Source organism: Lissotriton helveticus, chromosome 1_2, assembly GCF_964261635.1.
Source record: "Lissotriton helveticus chromosome 1_2, aLisHel1.1, whole genome shotgun sequence".
NCBI classification, from domain to species: Eukaryota; Metazoa; Chordata; class Amphibia; order Caudata; family Salamandridae; genus Lissotriton; species Lissotriton helveticus.
The window spans coordinates 349,666,469-349,684,709 of record NC_136058.1 but is presented as its reverse complement, the minus strand read 5'-3'; the positions used below and the strand labels follow the sequence as shown (position 1 = coordinate 349,684,709).

General features: G+C 42.9%; 1 protein-coding gene across 1 annotated transcript in view; it reads right to left on the bottom strand.

Moving 5' to 3' along the window:
- Nucleotides 1–18,241, bottom strand: part of LOC144803687 (uncharacterized) — a 381,476-nt gene that overhangs the window by 204,226 nt on the left and 159,009 nt on the right. The window contains exons 8-10 of the mRNA XM_078671874.1: nucleotides 15,597–16,361; nucleotides 11,908–11,990; nucleotides 11,226–11,484 (exon numbers count right to left, since the gene is read on the bottom strand). Coding sequence (XP_078528000.1) covers nucleotides 11,226–11,484; nucleotides 11,908–11,990; nucleotides 15,597–16,361 — 1,107 coding nt within the window. The remainder of the gene's footprint in view (nucleotides 1–11,225; nucleotides 11,485–11,907; nucleotides 11,991–15,596; nucleotides 16,362–18,241) is intronic.

Genomic DNA, 18,241 nt, shown 5'->3' with positions numbered 1-18,241 from the left:
ATAAAATTGCAAGGATGTGTTTTCGCCTCTGAGTTGTGAGTGACGTAATTCACTATTACTCATCTATAATGCTGAATATTAAAGGATGCTCAGCCAAAGACATTTCTTAATGTTTGAACCTCTTGTTTATTTATTTTATTTTTAAGATTTCCTATCTTTTTTTTCAAATTCTTTTGTTTGTGTGAAAAGGAAACATGTATTTAAACCAATCTATTTACAACCACATTAAACAAACTATACATTGTATATCACAACAATAGACTGTACACTTTACATTACAAAACACATACACTTTATACAAAAAACACTAAATCAATTGTGACTTTTAGATTACAATAAATAAATCAAATTCATAAAGAGCTGCGAACATATCTATATATTCAAAAAAGCATATATTAATAAACACTTTCTTTTGTCTCTACAAGGAAAAACACTCGTTTTGTTCCTTTATGCTCTTTAAACATGCCAAAAAAAAGAGATCCAGGCAAAATCTGCTTTTGTACTAATTGGGCCCTGCCTGTTTCTCACCCTTCTGGGCCAAACTCCTTTATGTACACAGAATATTAAACGATGGCCCCAGCACTTTACCAGCAGAACTGCCATACTTTACATGGGACAAAATCAGAAGTTCCTCACAAGGTTGGTAATGAAGTGACAGTGCAGGCACTTTTCAACAGGTCAGCTATAACCAAAGATATTGTGAATGCACAATATGTGATTTGTTTAGTGAAACTGATGCAATGTTAATGCAGAAGTGCAGGTGCTTTTCATCAGGCCTGCTAAACTTTTCTCAACAAGTGCAGACGTTTCTGAGGGCGAAGCAGATATTTTCCTAATAATAGTCAAATTCACAAAGCCATTTATGAAACAAAGTGGTAGTTAGGTGCATAAAATGAGTGTAAATAAACGCTTCAGAAAACATGAATTTACACCTGCAAAGAAAATTACTCATTTCAAATATTACATCAGCACGGCCCCATATTAAGTGTTAGCAAATCTGGATTTCCCAAAAATATCCTATCAGTGCTCTCCAAATGTAGAAGTAAACATGACAGACATGTATTTATTATTTTCTGGGAATTTGTCCCTAAGTGATAGCATACCTCTCCACTTTAAGCTTTTGGAAATGTAGGGTTGAAAGAGCCATGCCTATGAACCCTCCTGACTTCACCATTGCTGACCAACTAGTAGGTTTTCAGCACAAATGACTTGTGTGACAGACCCTTGGTGGGTGTTCCATTTTGGAACAAAATTCCGCAGCATGGCTTGCTGAAGCTAAGCTATTCTACCCTGTACCACATTTTCTGGACCACCCCATATTTTTCTAACCAGTGGACCCCACAGTCAACCTAGTGTGGTGCATCATGTTCTTTTTTTTTGGTTGACATCAGAACTATCATTTGTTCACTCCTGATACCTCATATCTTAGTGAAGATGGCTGCCACTTCCTCATCTCAGTGCAGCAGTCAGTTGGTCAGACGCGCACCGCGAGAAGAGCTGCCTGGATACAGTTAATAAGAGGATTTGCACTTTACAGGCATCAATCTGCCTTGAGAGTCCATCCATAGCTGTAGTGAGGAGGACACTGTCAACAGAATATGCTACCTTTGGAGCCCCCTGTTGCTCTATATATCAGTGATGGACTTTTCACCATTAGAAGTAAACAAACAGCTGACCACCTGAAGGGAATTCCTTTCCCCTTATTTTCAGTTTGAATTTCTATGATTGTGTCATGAATTCAATGAGTCCCTCATTAGAGTGCTTTTCTTTGTTATCCTGAGGAAGCCCCAATAGATGTTTTAAAGTCAAACATATGTTTGAGGTTGAAACGTCGACATGCCATCGGTCTGTACCATGTTTAAGCTATCATAAAATGAATGGGCTTTCGAAGAGTTGTAGCTCAAAGCAAATGTAATTTAAAAAATCTTGAGGACATGACTGTATACTCAAATTGAAGATTTATCTCCAGCAGAACCTTTTGTTCCCCATCAGTTATGTGTGCCCTCCCTTGCACGGGCAATTTCCAAGCAATGATCTTTGAATGCCTTATTGAGTTGTACTGATTTTTGAATTACTTAACATTCAATATATTTTATGAATTCAAGTTCTGTTTCAGTGGTTTGTTGTATATAGGTTCATTTCTTTAAAAAAAAAAGTGAATGTGCTGATCTGTTATAAGGATTGAGTAAATCCAACAAACGGGGTGTGGAAATCGCACTCAGTGGTTGAAGTTGAGTTTCAAAGTTTTTGATGTAGGTGGTGCAATTGAAGTTAACCCCCTGGGCCCGGGGTGTGAAATGCGTTTAGCGTCACTGTCAACAAGAGTGACGTCCCCTCAATGCACTCCTTGGTTGATTTTCACTAAATGATTTCAAATACAATTTTTCCAGTAGATTTGATTCAAAGTTTATTTCATACTTATATGATTTTTCTTGTTGATAATTCTTTCATCTGTACATTATTCCATCATAATGTTATAGAAGAGTCAACTCATATTTCAGCCCAATGCATTTCGGGCAATGGCCCTTCATCAGGGGACTTGGTCCTTGATGTCGTTTTTTGTGACAAAGGAGTAAACGTTTTTACTGAGTTGATCGAGGTACACGACCGAAATTCAGCGTGTGGGTGAATTTCAAAAGTGCTGCCGGTATTCGCGGCGATCCTTAGTGGAGGAATGCATATAAGTATGAAATAAACTTTTAATCAAATCTACTGGAAAAATTGTATTTGAAATCATTTAGTGAAAATCAACCAAAGAGTGCATTGAGGGGACGTCACTCTCGTTGACAGTGACGCTAAACGCTGTTATAAGGATTACCAGTTATTGTCGATAATTTCATTAAGCTTTATCCAACCAAAATATCGGTTGGCTTATACTGTGCTTCCTCAGCTCAGACTATGAGGTGAATTAAAATGGTGGCAGCGTGATTCTTGCCTAAGGAAACAGACTTTGCTACTTATAACTCTGGGGCGGAGGCTGCCCATTGGCCTCCTCAGTGATGGCCCACCCCCTCAACATAGTTAGGCTCCCTTGCCTTCAGCATATGTGGAACAAGTATGACGGGGTGTGTGTGTTTGTATGTGAGGGTGTCTGTGTGTGTGTGGTCTGTACACAATGGTGGTTTCTTTTGTGTTACCGTTGTTCTTTCTGGACAGAACAGTCTGCATATATGATTTTTTCTGTACCTCTTTCTGACACCTGTGTTATCAGTAAATGGGGCTGTCACCAGTAGATTCCCTGTGTCCTGGAATTTCCACTGCTCTAAGTAAAAGTCAACCATCTCCCATTTCTTGGACTGATGTCAATTCTCTTGGCCAACAAAACAGATGCCGGGTTACCTCTCAGCGCAAACACATCTCACCTAAGACCTTGCGCAGTTAGAACTGGTCTGACTGGTGACTCTGGTCTCAGACGCATGCCGAATCTATTCAACAACAGGAACGAATGCAGCTTCAGGATGGGTGGAGCAAGACAAACATGTAATATGGCAGACTCGCTAACTGGCTTCTGCTTTGGCTACTAGAGGGTTAATAGTACTGGACCCCTTGACCGGAAGTGGGTTCAGTCATTCATCATCATTATCTTGATAAAGAGAAAATGTACACGTCAGTGGACAGCATAGTGGTGAAAGTCCTGGTGTAATGTCAAGCAACTTCCTGCTCTGTATTTCATCATTCTGTCAGAGTTTGTATATATTCCTATGCATATAACGTTTGGCACTAATCTTGTGAGCAGTGCTCTACACAACTTTGGCATCTTGCTCACAAAACTAAATGCTAGCCTCCGCTGAGTGATTAGAGATAACACAAAGTGGTGCCCCTTTTAATGTGGATGTTTAGCTTCCCCATGACTAGGCCATGCCAGAGTGTAAAAAGGCTACTGGTCACCCTAGCTCCCCTTCAAAAAAATGTGTGGACCTGGAGGAAGTTACAATACACAAATCCAGGAAGACATTTTCACCGGAAACTGGTTGCAATGGAGATGAGACACACTGAAAGGAAAATGCACTCTACATTTATTGGTTTTCCCAAATGTCTGGCAAATGTTTACCTTTGAATCAGACTGGACAGTTTCAAGGGTAAACCACTCCCAGGAGTGGATACAAACTCAACCTGAAGAATATCCAGTGCTCACACTTTCTAGAAGGAACTCTGCACACATGGTAAAGGAACGTGAGGACCTTAGACACAAAGCTGGGCTGTCTCTATTGAGAGGTAAGGACTAGACCCTTGGAACTAAGAGGAAGATGCCTGCTGCAGAGCCTTGCTTAAGTAGATGGTCGACTCCGGTAAGGAATAGACCCTTAGGACTAATGTCAGAATAGAAATATTCATATTTGTTCATTGCCTTTGTAAAGTTAGCATTCGCTGCACCATTTTCTGTTTAGGCGCCCTTTTGAATCATGATCGAAACAAATCCTTTGCTATTTCAGAGAAAAGACCTCTGTTATGTTTAATTTCTGCAATGTTAGGTTTTACTTCACTAATGAATAGACTATTCATACTAGTGCATAAGTTTCTCTCTAGATAGAGGCCCTCTCCCACTTTTTTTGAGGTTGGGCCCGACTGGAACAATCTTGGACTTTGCAACTTTGTGTAAGATATGAGTGCTGAGACCGTTTTTTTTTTTTATTCCATTGCTTAACAGCACCTGCCTGGAAAATTCCACTAAGGGCGTGTTTTAGCCTAGTTACAAGACGTACATAATGTATCTCCATGCTTGTTGATTTCAGTCCCTCTGGAGCACTCCTAGAGACTGGGCAGACCAGGCTCTGCTCTGAGTGTATCTCATAAACAGTTATTGGTTTGTATTCTCTACTGCCTGACCAACTCTTCATTCGGTATGGAAGGCTGAGAGGTGGTCATTGGTGACCCGGTTGACCCTAATCGGGTCACTTCCTTCAGTTGGGGCCCGAATCTTTCCGCAGACGGAGGGGAGGCCGAGGACATCATCAGGTTGGACTAACAGCTCAAGGATCCCTGCACGAAGAGTATTATTTGCTCGCAGCTGCCCCTACTGTCCTGCCGGACAATGCCTCGCCAAGTGGTCATCCTGATAGGAGTCCTGAACGGCAAAACCCTTGGATCTGACTGTACGGTCTGAAGAGCCGGCAGTGGAGAAGTGGTCCGTTTGTGCTACTCATACCAGGTGAGTTTGTTCTGGTTCTTTGTGGATATGGTACCATTGTGGTTTGAGTTTTGTATGGTCTGAGAATCGTTTTATGAAAAAAGTATTTGTCTTTACTTTGCTAGGTAAAAATAACGAAGTTGTTTTCCTTTTAAAAAAATGTCTCGTCTTAGTAACATCTTGTATTCGTGTTGTCGTTCTGCAGATGCTCAATTAGAAAAAGCTCAGCCGGCGCCTCCTGAAGGCAGCCCTAATTTTGATATGTATGTGAAGTATGGCCTTGGCCTTATTATGTTTAGTACACTATGGCAAATACACGAGGGACAATGCCGAGTTGCAGTGGCCGTTGATAGGCACTTTTGATGAGCAAAAAATAGGGTTTTTACAGAAGCAGTTATTTCAGAAAAGAAGTAGATAGTCTATGTTTGATTCTCTCAGAACTTGGCAGAAGGAGGCTAGGCAGAGACGGTTAAAGATGGAGAGAGATGCACGGAAGGGGAAAATGCAAACATTGACGCAGAAAACTGTGGCATATGATAGAGAAAAACAAGAGTTTGGAATTGAATGTGAAGACAGGAGATTTTGGTTGCACATAGATAAGTCTTATTTGACCAAAGAAGAAGACAATACTTTTGTACATGTGTTGTTAGATACTCAACCCCGCACCCTTATGCCCCGCAGAGGGTATATCCCGCCACTTCCTTTCAGTCACTGCAGCCTTCTGCGTCTGCTTCGAATGTCAAATGTTCTTATATAGCGCCTTATCACTGCAAGGTCTCAAGGAGCTTGCTTTGGGAACCCATCCTGGCTTTTTCCCTGTGAGATAACCCGTACTGGGCATCCCCAAGGTGAAAGCCAGGCATCCCGCCGCAGGGGGCCATAGCAGAGATTAAGCAAGCTATTGCCCAGAGTTGCAGAGGGTGAACTCGTGATTTGAGTATGCACCGAAGCGAGAATTATCGAGTCCGTGGACATTTGGGCTCAAGACCCTGCTGCGTCGGGAATTGAACCCTGGTCCCGGGACTGACCTCTGCTTCAGGGTCTGCCTCCTCTAACCAGTGAGCCACACTTCTCCACTTGCTGTAACCCTTTTTACAGCATCATGCCCTTAGCATATGTCTGCTACATTGATTAGTCTTTGGCAACAACACATTGGGGCCGAGGCACCTCAGATTTTATTTGATATTAGCGATTGTGTGTATGCTGGTGACTTGGAACCAAGCCAAGTATTTGGGAATGTTACAACTTTAGTTACTTACAGGGTTAGATTACATGAGAGGAGCCCTACTCAGGTATCTCACTTTCCAATGTGAAAGGTCCATCCTATAAATCACAAAGAAATCCCTGCGATAACTGACAAGCACGGAAATATTACTTGACCAATTGTAGCGGCCCATTTTCAGGAGCAATGGGTTTATATTCCATGGAAAAGAAGTGAGGTTCTAGCCCTTAAAGCTCATTTGCCTGATCCTAGGAAAATCCTACAGCTTATTAAATAGAATGGACAGTGGCTTCCTCTTCTACTGTAATGACTCTTGCTGATATTGAAATGTTCTTTGGTCTTCTTGTTCCAGTTGATGTTTGGAGACAGGTTCATACTCAAGATCATATCGTGGAGGTGGGTGGTACATGGGATGTGATTAAAGGATGGTATCAGGAAAGGAAGCCAGGTGATAAACCCCGAGACAAAATATTAGCTTTGTCAGGCCGCATTATTACATATATGCATTCTCTTATTCCGCCTAAGAAGGTAAGCTGGCATAAATTGATGGCTTGTTGACAAAAGAAGGATGAAAGTGTGTCTGATTTCATTGCTCGGTTCGAAGACACGTTTTTGGACTATAGTGGGCAGGATATGTCTATTGAAGGAGAAGTTCGATTGTTTGTTGATAGATTTGTTTCTAATCTTCTTCCTGAAATTGCGACTCGTTTACAGGTGTGTGAGAGTACTTGGTCCACCTCTTCCCCCTATGTTATTTTGAATATGGCTCAGTGCTATGAACATTGAGATCAGGAGGACAAGGATAGGACCGATAAGAAACACAAGGATTTTAAGACGAAAGTGTTGTTACTGCAATTGTTTTGGGGAAATATTAGGGGACGGGGTGGTCCTTCTAGGCAGCTTCCACGTACCAGTAGACAGCCTTCAACGACACCTTTAGGGCCAAATCAGTGTGCGTATTGCAAGGAACAGAGAGCTCAGAATGCTACTGCTTCACAGGGTCCTTCTTATAATAATTACTTTGATGACCCTCGAGATGGCCAGTATTTTCATGAAGATTACAATATGGATGAGGCGACAGATATGTCCTACAGCTAGGACAGCCAGGAATAGGGAGAGGGATCAGTTCTGATACTTGTGGAACTATTGTGGTCCTTATGTCACAGCGGATTTGCAAGGTTCGGCTACGGAATTTTTGGTGAGCACAGGTGTGACAAAAAGTTCTGTTTTTCAACATATGGTCCCTGAAGCAGCCTGTCTGGCCAATATTTCGGTAGGTTTTCCAAGTGTACCAGTTGTAAGCCCCATTTCCCACCCCCTTGCATTGACTGTTGGTCCTTTAACAGTGGAGTCTCCGTTTTTGTTGACATCCAACTATGGTGAGAATCTGATGGGTTTGGATTTGTTGAAGAAGCTGTATGCTACAATCTATTGCTCTCCTGTGGGTGTCTATATCACCAGGGGTCCAGATGTGTGTACTAAGCAGTGTTTGTCTCAAGATGCACCCCTTCCAGTTGAATTTGCTGATATCCCACCCACACTATGGGCCACATGTGAGACGGATGTAAGCCTGTTACATATACCACCAGTTTCTATACAAGTCAAAGAGAATGTTGTTTTGCCTCGTATTCCTAAGTATAAGATACCGCAGACAGGAGAATGGGCTCTTCTTCAGATTATTCAGGATTTGATACAAAAGGGAGTAGTTGAGGAGACGTCTGGCAATATTTGTAATAGTCATATTCTTCCAATACTTAAAAGGGCACCCTCAGGTTCCTCTGAGAATGCCATTGATGTTTAACGCTTTGTGATTGATCTGCGCATAGTTAACAAGATAGAGGTTCCACAGTTCCCTGTGGTTCCTGATATTACTGCACTTTTGACGAGGATTTCTTTCATCACAAAATCTTTCTCTGTTATTGATTTGAAAAATACTTTCTTAACTATTCCTATTCATCCAGAGAGTAGATATTAGTTTGGGTTCACACTGGCTGGTAGGAGCTTTAGATTCTGTTGCACTCCTCAGGGCGATACAGAAAATCCTAGTATTTATAGTCCAGCATTAAAAGGTCAGTTGGATTCATTGTCGCTTCCTTCAGGTAATGTATTGGTACAGTATGTTGATGATCTCCTCATAGCTTCTGATACAGAATAAGATTGTAGAGACAGTACAGTTAAATTGTTGTTGCATTTGGCCCATCATGAACATAAGGTTTCCCTATCTAAATTTCAGTAATGTCGACAGGATTTCATCTACTTAGGTCACCTACTGTCGTAGGAGGGTAGGAGGTTGACCTCTGAGTGCATTAGTATCATTGTTAAAATGCCCATTCCACAAACTCAAAAAGATGTACGCGCTTTTATAGGTATTACTTCCTACTGTCGCCAGTGAATCCCAAATTACTCGCTACTAATTAAACCTTTGCTTGCATTACCAACGAAAAAAGTGCATGATCCTTTGCCTTGGACACCCGAATGTCAGCAGTATTTTTGAGCAATTGAAAACTGCGCTTTGTTTAACTCTAGTGCTTGTTACACCTAACTATGGCAAACCGTTTGTGCTCTATGTCCACGAGATTGCTGGTTGTGCGCTTTCTGTCCTAACACAAAAATTTGGGGATAAGCAACAACCGTGTGCCTATTTCTCTGCTGTGCTTGATCCCATCGCAAGGGCCCTCCTGAGTTGTCTGAGAGTTGTCACGGCTGTGGCCACTTTGATCAGACAATTGGCTGGATTCGTGCTTGATACCGATCTCACAGTTGTGGTACCCCATGCTGTAGATACACTTTTGAATAAAACAAAGATACAGCACCTCATCAGTGCAGGTCTCACCGGCTATAAATTGACGCTGTTTGCTAGACACATTACAATTAAAAAGTGTGCTACTCTGAATCCAGCCACGTTACTACCCCTCCCTTCTGAGAATGATGCAGCTGATCAGCATAATTATATCTACCGGATGGAAGAAGAGATGAAGGGACTGGTAGACCTGACTGATGTTCCCATATCTGACCCCCAAGGAGAACTATATGTCGATGGCTATCGTTTTAAATTACCAGATGGCACTACAACTGCAGTTTATGCTATCACTACGTTGTGCACAATGACAGAGACATCACGGGTCCCCTATCAGTCAGCTCAAGCGGCTGAGCTTGCTGCTCTTATTTGAGCTAGTGAATTGATAAAGGGACTGGTAGTCAACATGTATACAGACCGCCAGTATGCCTTTGGAGTCGCGCATAATTTTGGGTGACTCTCTAGGCAGAAAGAGTGTTCTTTACTTCTCATGGCACCAGGATTCAGCATGGGCACCTTGTATCGAGGCTTTTTGTACGCTTTAACTCTCCCCAAGAGGTTGGCCATAATCAAGTGCAGCACCCACAGGAAGCTTACTGTTGACATGGGAAGAGGAAATGCTTTTGCAGATCAGACAGCTAAGGAAACAGGAGATACAAAGTGAAGCTACAATTGAAGAATTAGCAGAATGGCAGGAAAGTACACTGTTAAATGAGGAAGAATGTTGGACTGATGAATCAGGGAAGCAGAGATGGATGTTACCAAATGCATATGTTCTTCCTGTTGTTACTATAGCGCATGGTCCCGCTCATATTACTGAAAAAAGGCATTTGTAAGTTGTTAGACCATGTATCTCATTAGGTTATGTTATCTCATTTAGGTTTTGCATCACCCTTTCTCCTTGCATGGCACCAGGCCGATGCAAACGCTTGATAGATATGGGCCTAAGAGCATTGGAGGCATAAGGCCAATGTGTGGCACCCTCAATTGGTGGCTCACCGTTATTGTGAGCTCCTGCTGATGCATGCACAAGGTCATAGTGTGTCAAAACAAGTGTCCCTAGTTGGTGGCCCATCACCACTGTGAGTCCCTGCAGTTGCTTGTGTGAGGCTGAGAAGTTACACTACACCACAAGTTGATGGACCATCACCATAGTGTACCTCTGCAGCTGGAGTGCACTGCTACCATCAAACACACCACTGTTTTTTCTGAGACCAGTGTCTGTAACCCATCAAGGCATCCCGTTACACTGGCTACCAGCAGGTGTTTGGTTAGTGTCCAGGACCAGCCAAGCACCCTGAGCAGTGGCCTGTATCCCACTCCTTCCAGCTTATGGCAGAATATCATTAGCTAATATATCGTCTGACAGCAATTTCATCTTCTATCATTTGTGAAAATAGTGTCTCATGTGCTTAGATTATCTACTATTAACTTCAGTGGGGCGATAGTTTTGTAAACAATATTGAGGGTACATTACTTATACCAGATGGTATCTTAGTTATGATATTCTAGTAGCAGACTTCCTCTGTCCCCATCCTCAGCTCTTGCCCGCCTTCCCCCTAGGGCCTAGGCATTTATGGAAATATTATTTCTTTGCATTGTTCTCTAGTTTCCTCTGTATTCATGAAAGGCCTTTATTGAATTAAAGTGGGTAAGGTGGTGCTTGGTTGCCTTGTGTCTAGGTTTGCCCTATTGAAATACCTTACACATGCATATATGCATAGCAGCACTGCTGTCAAAGGGATGAAAAGAAACAGAAAACCCTTTGGCTCACTCACATCAAAAGTTCCACATAATTCTAGGTGTTACTAACAAAGACGTGGGCAGGAAACGTAGTGGAGAATACTTTTGTTTATTAAAGGGGCCAAACCATTTCCATCTCTGTGCGGCCTGGTCATCCTAGTGCCTTGGGACCTCATTACGGTACATAGACCCGCATCTTGTTATATATCAGTCAGGTTGAGGAACCCCTCAAATATTGTATGACGAGACATACAATACAAATAAAATAACACCCAATATAAAACTGGTACAAACAATACGATTTTAATTAAAGGCTCCATCACAGCCAACTGTACCTTGCGGCTCAAAGTGTCTTCTGTTCCTGCCACTTCCTCCGGGGCTTTTCCTAGACCAAATGACTCCTTTTCAGGAAGTCCACCATTTGCTTTTTGAAAAAAGCGCGGGCGATACTTTGTGACTATCATTTTATAGGGCACTTCCTTCAGATGACGTACAAGGGTGATGGTGGATTCAAAGCCACCACGGCCATCTGTCTGACGAAGTTCAAATGCATTCTGCAGATGTTCTTGCATGAACCTTCCATCAGCTGTCAACGCCTCCCGGAGGTCCTGGTTAGGATGCCCACATACAGCTAAGCGCACATTCTTACTTCTCAGGGGCTCACATTCAAGGATTATCCGAGTGGCTCCATTCTCTGTTTCTCCTTTGGGTTCAACATAGAAGAGCTTCAGGTCACTTCCTGAAACAGCATCTTCCATCCGTTGCTCCCCTTTAATGAATGTGATTATCACAAGCTCATCCTGTGGCATCAAGGCGCAAGGCATGTTGGACTTTACCATGGCTTGAAGTTTGGTGCTGGCATGAAGGAGGAGCCCCTTTTTTTTTTACTTCTTTAATGCATTTTGAAAGTATTCTGATTTTTGGATGGCACTGATTACAGATGTGTCATACGCTCCATTAACTGTGATTGCCTTTTCTTTGTTCTTAATTTGAAACTTGAAACTTCTTTCTTTTTGTTGGGGCTCTCTTGTCTTCTTCCCCATGCCAGGTTCAGGAGACTGTGATACAGGCACCTCTGGTGATTTTTCCAGCTTCACATTCTGTAATGAGAGAGAGTAAACCATGAGTATGTTGGAATTGGTGAGTACGATATCAATGTGTACCGTGATATGTGCATTCCCGGCAAAGGCAATACTAATAAAGGCAATGTCAACGTATGCCATAACCAATGCCTGCACTGCATTGACCATACCTATCAAAGCAACATCAATGAAGGCAATGAACTATGTCCATGCAACAATGACGACGCCAGTAGAAACAATGTCAATGTATGTCATATTTCATGTCTGCATGGCAATACCAATGCCAGTGAAGATTATGCCAATGCACTCCCTGTTTGAGATACACAGAACAATGTCAAAACCAGTAAAGACAAAATCAGTGCAAGCTATGACATCTGTACGCACAATAAATAGAGTGTCAGTAAAAGTAATATCAATGCCTGCTACATTATTCGTAAGAGTTCTGATGCGCTCATATCAATGCTGTTGGATTCACCCAAGGTGACATCCACAAAAACCCCAAGTCAGAAACACGTGGTTACACAGGCACTGCGACCCAAACCCATGATTATCGAGTGACAAGTCACAGGCAGGGATTTGCTTAGGCCAAAGAAAAATGCGCTCACAGGGAAACCCTGATCGATGCCACAGATAGTCAGCTACACCACAACAGGTCCGAGGAAATTTGCCCCCAAAAATACCCATTTGGCCAGAGGCATGTGTTACCCCCCAAGAAAATGCCACAGAGCTGGATGCCACATGGAGATAGAAAAACTCAGCCAATCAGGACACAACATGCACATCACATGTAATGATCAAACACTCCCCACACTAGAAATCTGGACACATTTATACTGGCCCACACTAGCTCTCCCCAAGGTCGAGAGCCATCTGATGACCAAGAGTTGTTATTTAAGACTCAGATGCTTTTCCAAGAATTTAAAATCACTTTTATTGTACCTCATTAGATGTATAAATTGTCGGCCGAAACTTTGTACACTGAGAGACTTTCTTCAGACCCCACTCTTTCCCGGCCGCTGCGTTTAATTAAACCAACTTGTTCCTGTTTTGCCAAATTCCTTTTGGGGGCATATTTACAAGCCCCTTTCCCCACCTCAACGTCACTTTCCTCGACGTAATGGTGGCGATTGGGGCTTCACCTTATTCACAAGGTGACGTAAAGCCACTTTACGTGCCTTAACGCCGCCTTTTGAATAAGCCACCATTTCATGCTATAGTTAGCATAAAAAGGGGTTGGCAATGGGTGTTGTGGCGGGTGGTCTGCCGCGACACCCATTAATTTTAAGGCTGCAAATATTATATTTACAACGGTGGCGTAAATATTGGGCAGTGCCAAAATTAAGACCAAGGAAAACCTGGTCTTACCCTGGCATAACAAGGAGAAATGTTTAATTTCTCTTAGTTTTTGCTGTTTCCATGTGTCTTGTTGTACAGCACACATAGAAACAGCAACCGCCACAGGACACCTTTCTGCACATAAACAATCATTTTAAAAAAGACATTTTTTTAACTTCTATGTGGGCTGCATTAAGCCGCACACACAAAAGTATTCAAAACGCGAAAAGAGATTGTTCATGTGCAGGAAGGGGCACCTTCCTGCGCATGAACAATAATTCCCTTCAACGCAGGCACCCTTGCATATCACAATAATGATTTTAGCCAATTAACAGCACTGTTACTGCCCTCATTTCCCTCTCTGTAGATTTAAAACTCAAAAAACTAGCTTTGCGCTGCACCAAACATAACTGGAGAAAAAACTACTCTTCAGACAAAAAAGATATCTTTCAGGCCCAGCTCAAGCAATATAAAAATTCTGTCCCAAAAACTAAGGCTACCTACTTTTCTGGTAAGATTCTGAACTCAGCCAATACATCTAAAGACATATTTGCGATTGTCTCTGAGTTATCCAACACTGACATAGTAACTCTAAAAATCACCCCGACTCAATCCTTTTTGTGATGTGCTTATTCTTTCTTTATTGACAAAATTATCACCATTAAAGCCAGTATACCTCCCAGTCCCCTTCTTGGTAACCAATTGGCTACGCCCAGGAACCCCCACACCTTGACTGAGTTACCTATAATCAGCAAGGAACTCTTCTTTACTCTGCTGACTAACATTAACTCTGTCTCTCCCTCTGATAGCTCCCACCCTCAAGTCCTAAAGGAAGCACTTTTGGAAGATTAGGAAAATCAGAAGATTCCTCAGCTTCAAAGCTTTCATTTAGGTTGTTCTTTCACTAGTCACCTCCCATATTGACTACGCAAACCCCCTCTATTTCGGCCTTCTGGAATACTTAATAAAAAGATTGCAACTGGCACACAACCTGGAAGCCAGATTGATGTACCAACAGTCAAGAAGGTGCCACATCACCCCCTGATGAAGAAACTGCACTAGTTACCAGTAAAACAGCGCACTGCAATTAAGATCGGGTCAGGGCATACCCTGCCAACTTAGGGCCCAAACTGGAATGGCGAGCAAAAAAATGATGCCTGGGCCAAACTGGAATGGCATGGTGAGCAAAAGAACGATGGATTTAGGCCCAGATCTCTGTACTAGAGTGAATGCATGACATTGTTCTGCATTCTGTCCATCAATTGTTCTTTTGTCACCTCGAGTGGGAAGGGTTTGCCCAGGCGTGGATCCCGTGCTCTCCATGCCACTGGAGTCAAGCTATCCTGGGTGATGAGGGCTGATAGCCAGAAACCTGTCCTAGGATGCTTGTTTCCAGTCCAGGTAGGACCTGGCCTGGCAGTTCGAGCTGGACTGTTCCCATTGGGCGCAGGGTCAAGACTGATTTGGATATGGCTGGGTTCAAACTGGATTGGCATGGTGAGCAAAAAAACGATGGATTTAGGCCCCGATCTCTGTAATGGGGTGGATGTATGACATTGTTCTGCATTCTGTCTTTCAAATGTTCTTTTTGCATTTGTCACCCCGAGTGGGACTGGTATGCCGAGATGTGGGCCCCGAGCTCTCCATGCCACTGGAGTCAAGCTATTCTGGCTGATAAGGGCTGATAGCCCAAAAATGGTCCTAAGATGCTTGTTTCCAGTCCAGGGAGGACTTGGCCTGGCAGTTCGGGCTGGACTGTTCCCATTGAGTGCAGGGTCAAGACTGATTTGCATATGGCTGGGTCCAAACTGGAATGGCATGCTGAGCAAAAGAACAATGCATGTAGGCCCTGATCTCTGTACTGGGGTGAATGTACGAAATATTTCTGCATTTTGTCCATCAGTTGTTCTTTTTACATATATGCACAGCAGCACTACTGTCAAAGGGATGACAAGAAACAGAAAACCCTTTGGCTCACTCACATCAAAATTCCCATATCATTCCAGGTGTTACTGACAAAGACGTGGGCAGGAAACGTAGTGGAGAATACTTTTGCTAATTAAAGGGGCACAGCCATTTGCATCTCTGTGCGGCCTGGTCATCCTGGAGCCTTGGGACCTCATTACGGGTACATAGACCAGCAGCTTGTTACATATCCACCAGGTTGAGAAACCAATCAAATATTGCATGTCGAGACATACAATACAAATAAAGTAACACCCAATACAAAACTGATACAAACAATAAGATTCCATTACAGCCAAACTGGAAGAGTGAGCATGCCTGTACCTTGCGGCTCGAACTGTCTTCTGTTACCACCTCTTCCTCCAGGGCGTTTTCTAGATCAACTGAATCCTCTGCAGGAAGTCCACCGTTCACTTGTGGAACAGTGTGCGAGCGATCATTTGTGACTATCATTTTATAGGGCACTTCCTTCAGATGACGTACAAGGGTGATGGTGGATTCAAAGCCACCACGGCCATCTGTCTGACGAAGTTCAAATGCATTCTGCAGATGTTCTTGCATGAACCTTCCATCAGCTGTCAACGTCTCCCGGAGGTCCTGGTTAGGATGCCCACATACAGCTAAGCGCACATTCTTACTTCTCAGGGGCTCACATTCCAGGATTATCCGAATGGCTCCATTCTCTGTTTCACCTTTGGGTTCAACATAGAAGAGCTTCAGGTCACTTCCTGAAACAGCATCTTCCATCCGTTGCTCCCCTTTAATGAATGTGATTATCACAAGCTCATCCTGTGGCATCAAGGCGCAAGGCATGTTGGACTTTACCATGGCTTGAAGTTTGCTGCTGGCATGAAGGAGGAGCCCCTTTTTTTTCGACTTCTTTAATGCATTTTGAAAGTATTCTGATTTTTGGATGGCACTGATTACAGGTGTGTCATACGCTCCATTAACTGTGATTGCCTTTTCTATGTTCTTAATTTGAAACTTGAAACTTCTTTCTTTTTGTTGGGGCTCTCTTGTCTTCTTCCCCATGCCAGGTTCAGGAGACTGTGATACAGGCACCTCTGGTGATTTTTCTAGCTTCACATTCTGAAATGAGAGAGAGTAAACCATGAGTATGTTGGAATGGGTGAGTACGATGTCAATGTGTACCGTGATATGTGCATTCCCGGCAAAGGCAATACCAATAAAGGCAATGTCAACGTATGCCATAACCGATGCCTGCACTGCAATGACCATACCTATCAAAGCAACATCAATGAAGGCAATTAACTATGTCCGTGCAACAATTACGACACCAGTAGAAACAATGTCAATGTATGTCATATTCCATGTATGCATGGCAATACCAATACCAGTGAAGATTATGCCAATGCACTCCCTGTTTGAGATACACAGAACAATGTCAAAACCAGTAAAGACAAAATCAGTGCAAGCTATGACATCTGTACGCACAATAAATAAAGTGTCAGTAAAAGTAATATCAATGCCTGCTACATTATTCGTAAGAGTTCTGATGCGCTCATATCAATGCTGTTGGATTCACCCAAGGTGACATCCACAAAAACCCCAAGTCAGAAACACGTGGTTACACAGGCACTGCGACCCAAACCCATGGTTATCGAGTGACAAGTCACAGGCAGGGATTTGCTTAGGCCAAAGAAAAATGCGCTCACAGGGAAACCCTGATCGATGCCACAGATAGTCAGCTGCACCACAACTGGTCCGAGGTAACTGGCCCTAAAAAACCTGTATGACCAGGGGCATGTGTTACTGTGTTACCCCCAAAAAAATACCACAAAGCTAGATGCCACATGGAGACAGAAACACTGAGGCTTCCTGCCCTCTATCTTGAATGCTCCTCAACTGTAGACCAGCATTACAACACGCTACAGACATTGCTGAAGTTATACTCCCTGAAGAAATAGACATTGCATTCCTCACAGAATCCAGGCTCAATGACCACTCTACCCCCATTCAAGACCTACTCACCCCTCCAGGAAACAACATCATCAGACACGACAGACCGATCAAAATAAGTGGCGGGCTAGCTATCATTCACAAAGAAGGAATACAGCTTACCACATTAAAATCTACAGAATACCTAAGTCTTGAGGTACCTGGGTGTTGAAATAACAGTCAGAGAGACCACGCCCATCAAATTTCACACCATCTACCATCCTCCCGGTGAGCGTCCCTCTTCGCCGAAGAACTAACTGACCTAATAACACGTTTATCCCTAACAGACACGAAAGGCTTATTCCTGGATGACTTCAATATCCAATGGAACAGCCCAGAAGACACCACAGTCCAGAACCTCTCCAACCTGCTTGAAATAACCAACTTCAAACATCTCTGCAGTGAACCAACACACATCAAAGGCAATCATCACCAAAAATGAACTGATCTCTTTGAGAACGATTTCTCTCATTGACTGGTCTGACTTCCACCTAATACTGTTTAATATTGACTCACATGTCAGGTACCAACCAATACGATATGAGAAACCTAAGCACTGGACAAGGATCATCAAAGAAGTCCCTATAACCAAACTTGAATCCAGGATTCATGCCCATCTACAGCTCCAGCCTTCCACAATGATGGCCGATGACCTCACAGCTCACTTTAATTCAACAATGACGGAGGTGTTAGATCAAGTAGCGCCACTCAACCTCAAACATGTGAGATCTAGCAAATCTAAATCTAGGTTCAACGTGGATCTTAATAACGAAAGACGACAACTCAGACATTCGGAAAGGACTTGGAGACTAAACCCTACGACATTACACCTAACGCAACTTAAATCTGCTCGGTTGGCATATAAAAAACATATATTTACAGAAAAGGCTTCTTTCTTCCGCAGCCAACTAGACCAGGTGAAGAATAGACCTAGAGAACTCTTCAACATTGTTAAAAGTCAAACAAACGGCACATCCCCACACGAAATAAAAGCGACCAAGGATCAATGC